This window comes from Ylistrum balloti, unplaced genomic scaffold (genome assembly GCF_031769215.1).
Source record: "Ylistrum balloti isolate Yb309-2 unplaced genomic scaffold, AGI_CSIRO_Ybal_v1 Utg372532, whole genome shotgun sequence".
NCBI classification, from domain to species: domain Eukaryota; kingdom Metazoa; phylum Mollusca; class Bivalvia; order Pectinida; family Pectinidae; genus Ylistrum; species Ylistrum balloti.
Window position 1 is genome coordinate 30,328 of NW_026783118.1, and position 5,900 is coordinate 36,227.

Consider the following 5,900-nt stretch of genomic DNA (forward strand, 5'->3'; position numbering starts at 1 on the left):
TAGATAGTCCTCACCTTTACCGTACTTACAAAAGGTCACGACTCACCGACTTAACTTTGTGTTAATATTGTTGTTGGTTTAAATTATATTGACTGATTTAGGTAAGAAAAATGTGTGTAATTAGTTCGTCAAGAACAAACATTTCGTTACAATACTACAGACAATAGTAGACGTTTGGTCTGTACACAGGAACATTGGATTAACCAGTATGTCGCGGCCACACGCCATTATGAAACCTCTGTGGTATGTGCCGATCTCACTTATAAGAAAACGCTCATATTTCGGAGTATTATACTTTCTCATCATTGCTATGTTTGGTGTTTTGCACTGGAACATAAAAACTGACCAAGAAAAATTGTTAAATGATATTTACAAGGCCAAATCGGAAGTCGAGGCCCTAAATGAAAAGGAGCGTGATGTGCAGTCAGTGTTAAGAACAATACATTCATGGAATACAACGAGACATCAAAGTCTGGTGTTGATAGACGACAGGAAATACCCTTTGTACGCAAGAAAGCGTTCGTCTTTAGACAGAGAAGGAGCGAAGGAGAACACAGATCGAGATAATAATGTAAGTATTCTAACTAATGGGAGTTTTGGTTATAACAACATGACTAAGACTCACAACAAGACAGCAAGTCTGAAATCTTTAACCTTTAAGCACACGGATCTCTACAAAGTGAAGTCTAACGCCAAAAAAAAGCAACAAGAATTGGTGAATTTACTTGTCAGTCGTTTGTTGCAGCTCGCTAACGAAGGCAAGAAGAAGTCAGAAAAACGTTATAATGAATGGCTTCCATTTAATGCCTCGCAATACCCTCAAACAATAAACGCTAAAAACTTGCTGCAGCCTTCAGTCGACAATGAAGATATCCCTACACACCCTATCAATAAGTGGAAATACACACCAGTAATCAATCCCTTTGCCAAATGTAAAAGCAGCCGAAGTGGTGTATTCTTGCTGTTCATTGTTAAAACCAAACCAGAAAATTTTGTCAAAAGAAAGACCATACGAGAAACATGGGCCGACGAACTTAGATTTCCGAACATTCGTACCGTGTTTTCCATCGGAATACCTCGGGATTCGAATACTATCAAACAAATAAAACAAGAGTTCTTGAAATACAAAGACGTCCTTCTGATGGATTACATGGACACTTACAAAAATCTTACATTAAAGACAACCAGTGGCATCAACTGGGCGGTGGCACATTGTAATGTGGCCGAATTTGTGGTGTCTGTTGATGATGATATGTATGTGGCTACCGACTTCCTCATACAACACCTAAAGGACATGCCACAAGCAGAGAGTGAGAGGCTCTATCATGGACACCTTTACCACAACACAGAACCAGTCCGATACGGGAAGAAAGACGCTTGGGAAAGTAAGTGGATTGTCACGAGGGAGGAATACCCGTTCGATACCTACCCGGATTACATATTCGGGGGATTTGTTGTGATGTCTATGAGGACGGTGTTGGAGATGAGTTTGGCCATTCCTTACACACAACCCATCAGCATGGAGGATGTTTACCTTGGTATAGTGGCCAGTCGTCTCGGTATTGTGGCAACAAACACCGATCTGGTGGATAATTATGGCACATATTCAAATGTAAAGAAATTCAAAACTCTCATCGCCTCTCATTACTACCCGAGTGCTGTTTTGCTCAGGAAAGCTTGGGAATGGCATTTATCAATTGTGAAAAACGATATACATAAGTCAGAATTTAGTCGTTATTTAAAGATCGAGTTAGAACAATTAAAGAAAAAAGTAGATGATATATTGTATTGGATAAATATTACGGATAATCGAGGACCATATGGAAGATTAGCCGTTGGCTAAATATGTAATCCTCAGAAAATGAAGTTTATTATTATATTATTATTACTATCGTGATAATCTCTTCTAGAGACTGCGTTTGTTAACGTTAACTCAAGACAGTGATTAACAGCGACCTGATCTGTTAACACGAGACGGTGAGAGAACTCGCCTGTTGACACGAGAAACTAACTTTGCCTGTAAACAAGAGACAGTGAGTTCGTCTGTAACAGAGAGACAGGGACTTCGTCTGTAAACAAGAGACAGTGAGCTTGTCTGTAAATAAGAAACAGCGAGCTTGTCTGTAAACACTGTAAACAAGAGACAGTAAGATCGTTTGTAACAGAGAGACAGGTAGCTTGTCTGTCAAAGGAGACAGTGAGCTTGTCTGTAAACAAGAGACAGTGAGCTTGTCTGTAAACACTGTAAACAAGAGACAGTAAGATCGTTTGTAACAGAGAGACAGTGAGCTTGTCTGTCAAAGGAGACAGTGAGCTTGTCTGTAAACAAGAGACAGTGAGCTTGTCTGTAAACAAGAGACAGTGAGCTTGTCTGTAAACAAGAGACAGTAAGATCGTTTGTAACAGAGAGACAGTGAGCTTGTCTGTCAAAGGAGACAGTGAGCTTGTCTGTAAACAAGAGATAGTGAGCTTGTCTGTAACAGAGAGACAGGGACTTCGTTTGTGTTTAAAATAGAGACACCCGATCGAAACGACAAAGTGACTTTGTCAATCCGACACAGTGACCGTATCAATACATGTCTTTACTGATATCGATAAAAGGAAATATATCAAGCCACATATGTACATTGTTTACGTCTTAATGATGAAATGAAGGTTATTGATGAGATCCAAGCTTTTACCATATATCTTAGGTCTCCATAATACATATTGACGATATGACTAAGATATGTCGTATGTAGGAATAAAAGATTCGAAAGACAAGATTTGTACAACATTTCATTAAAAATACGATATGTAGATTGTACATAATTGATATAAGGAGTTTTTGTATATCATGATGCAAGTAGCCAGGTTTGATATTTCAAAATATGCATTGTTAATTCTACGAGACAATGATTATAACACGTGCAGTAGGCTTGGTGTGTTGAATAACAGTTGAGAAATCATTAATGAATGCGATTTGAGAGTCGTTGTAATGTTGAATGACACCATTTACTTATCTTCGTCCCGAACACGGATCTTGTTAAAGCACAGACATGTTGTACAATGTTATTGCGGTCAACATTTTGACTGGGTATTATCTCGTCACAACTAAACTCAATACTGTCGACTTTAAATTGCTTTAAATACAAGCATTCAGGAGAGCAATATGCTCCCTAAAAACAGCGGAGAAACCGACTCGTATCGTCTGTCGGTCATGGCTTTAGGACCTTCTTGTATTGAGTGCAAACTTTAGCAAGTGTCACATGACAAGTGTTTATGATTATGATAACGTTACAATAAAGTCAGCTATAGGCGTTCATTCAAACATGGTAGATAATTACTAACAGTCTGTTCATTTATCCACTTAAAGATTTAAATATTCACGCGGAACTGTAGAGAAGGCGCAAGCCGATAATTATTTGCAAACATAAAGCTTTATCTAGACGGGAGCTTTACCTTTAAACATGTAGCTTTATTTGGACGACAACTTTATCTGCAAATATCTATTTTTATCTGGACGAACACATTATCGGGTAATATATAACTTGATGTGAGAGAGCCTTACCGGTAAACATTTAACTTTATCTTGATTGAAGCGTTACCGATAAACTATAACTTTATCCTGACGAGAGCTTTACCGTTAAATATTTAAATTTATCTTAACGGAATCGATATTAATAAACATCTAGCTTTATCTGGACAGATTCGTTATCAGTAAATACTTAATTTTATGATAACGGGGGCGTTACAAGCTAAAATTAGATAAACCTTTAACTTTATCTGGACGGGAATGTTACCAGTAAATGTCTAACTTTGTCTTGACGAAGGCATTACCGGTAAACATCTAGCTTTACCTGGACGGAACAGTAACCGGTAAATATCTAAATTTATCTAGACGAATGTGTTACCGGTAAACATCTAACTTTATCTCGATGGGAACGTTACCAGTAAACATTGAACTTTATCAACCCGAAAATGTTACCGGTAAAATCTTACTATATATGAAGGGGAGTGTTAATTCTAAACATCCTGCTTTATCTTGACGGGGCGTGACGGGTAAACACCCTACTTTATCTTGACGGGACATGACCAGTAAAAATGCTATTTATCTTGACGGGGCGTGACCGGTAAACATCCTACTTTATCTTGACGGGGCTTTACCGGTAAACATCCTACTTTATCTTGACGGGGCGTGACCGGTAACATCTTACTTTATCTTGACGGGGCGTGACCGGTAACATCTTACTTTATCTTGACGGGGATTGACCGGTAACATCCTACTTTATCTTGACGGGGCGTGACGGGTAAACACCCTACTTTATCTTGACGGGCGTGACCGGTAAACCCCTTACTTTTTCCTGACGGGGCGTGACCGGTAAACATTCTACTTTATCTTGACAGGGCGTGACGGGTAAACACCCTTCTTTATCTTGACGGGGCGTGACCGGTAACTTCTTACTTTATCTTGACGGGGATTGACCGGTAACATCCTACTTTATCTTGACTGGGCGTGACGGGTTCTTTATCTTGACGGGGCGTGACCGGTGAACATCCTACTTTATCTTGACTGGGCGTGACGGGTAAACACCCTACTTTATCTTGACGGGGCGTGACCGGTAAACATACTACTTTATCTTGACGAGGCGTGACCGGTGAACATTCACTTTATCTTGTCTGGGCGTGACCGGTAAACACCCTACTTTATCTTGACGGGGCGTGACCGGTAAACATATAACTTTATCTTGACGGAAGTGTAACCGGTAAACATCTGTCATTGTCCTCATTTTCGGGACTAGTTTTACAGATTCCACTGACATCGTTCAAGTCAAACATGTGATTATATGTGAAGTTCTGCTCTCGGAATGCATTTTTGAAAAGATTTCGAAGACGAGCGTAATCGGGTTTCTCTTCAAATTTCAGTGATCGACAAATATTTAGATATTCTGAGAATTCCACCGGAAGTCCTTTACATAGTTCTGCCACTGTTATAGACCGTTTTACCTCTAACTTTTTATCGCGCTGTCGGCTCTCAATTTTGGATTTCATCCCCTGCCAAGGCAATTTACCTTTCAGGAAGTATACAAGAACATACCTAATGACTCCATGTCGTCCCTCCGACTCTGCTGATAGCCCTCATGTGCCCTCAGACTACTGTACCTTTCTGTACCAGTGAAACCAACATATCGGTTCGACACGTGCTTACCAGAGTTTCGGTCGATGTAACGCATTGCAAAACTGAAGTCAATATTATAGATGATATGTTTTTTATCGCCCAGTCCTACGACAAAGTTTGAGGGCGACACGTCTCTGTGGAGAAAACCCTTCAGATGTAGGTATTGAAGTCTGCTTATCATCTGATCAGCTAGCAGTAAAGTAGTCTTTAAACTAAATCAGTAATTACACAACTCAAAATACTTCTGCAAATTGAGACCTAAAAGTTCCATCACCAAGATGTTGTAGCCGCCCTCTCTCCCACTCCATCTGGCGGTCGGAAAACCTTTCTCGCCTTCAAGAGCCCGGTAAATATTGCCTTCCTTCCTAACTGTGCTGTTTATATTCACGAAACGGTCAATTTTGACAGCAACATTTTCACCATTAGCCATGTCGATTCCAAGATTGATGCGCTCGAAAGTTCCACTACCGATTCTCCTACAGAGAAGAAATCTCTTCCCAACCTTCTGAACAACTACTGGAATAGGAAGATAAACAACGTTAATTATGTTCATCAATAACTATTTATAGAATGTTATATGAAAGCGAATGTTATCATAGTTTAATGGAATCAAGATCATGGCTTTTACACGTATATTTACTGATCGCTGAGTATGGTAACTAGAGTTATCCCCCTTTTGTCGGCCGACATTCTAGGAAAAACCCACGTATTTTAATTAATTGAAAAAATAGAGGCTAAGAAA

The 5,900-nt window shown here is 39.6% G+C and overlaps 2 protein-coding genes across 2 annotated transcripts; one reads left to right on the forward strand and one right to left on the reverse strand.

Annotated features, from left to right (window-relative positions):
• The first annotated feature begins 208 nt into the window (after positions 1-208).
• On the forward strand, positions 209-1,843 carry LOC132564686 (beta-1,3-galactosyltransferase 2-like). Its single transcript, XM_060229321.1, has one exon. The coding sequence runs from the start codon at positions 209-211 to the stop codon at positions 1,841-1,843; it is 1,635 nt and encodes a 544-aa protein (XP_060085304.1).
• A 2,879-nt stretch (positions 1,844-4,722) lies between these two features.
• LOC132564687 (casein kinase I-like) lies at positions 4,723-5,588 on the reverse strand. Its single transcript, XM_060229322.1, has 2 exons — positions 5,387-5,588; positions 4,723-5,051 (listed from the first exon to the last, which is right to left on the reverse strand). The coding sequence occupies exons 1-2, from the start codon at positions 5,586-5,588 to the stop codon at positions 4,723-4,725; spliced, it is 531 nt and encodes a 176-aa protein (XP_060085305.1).
• Between the last annotated feature and the right edge of the window lie 312 nt (positions 5,589-5,900).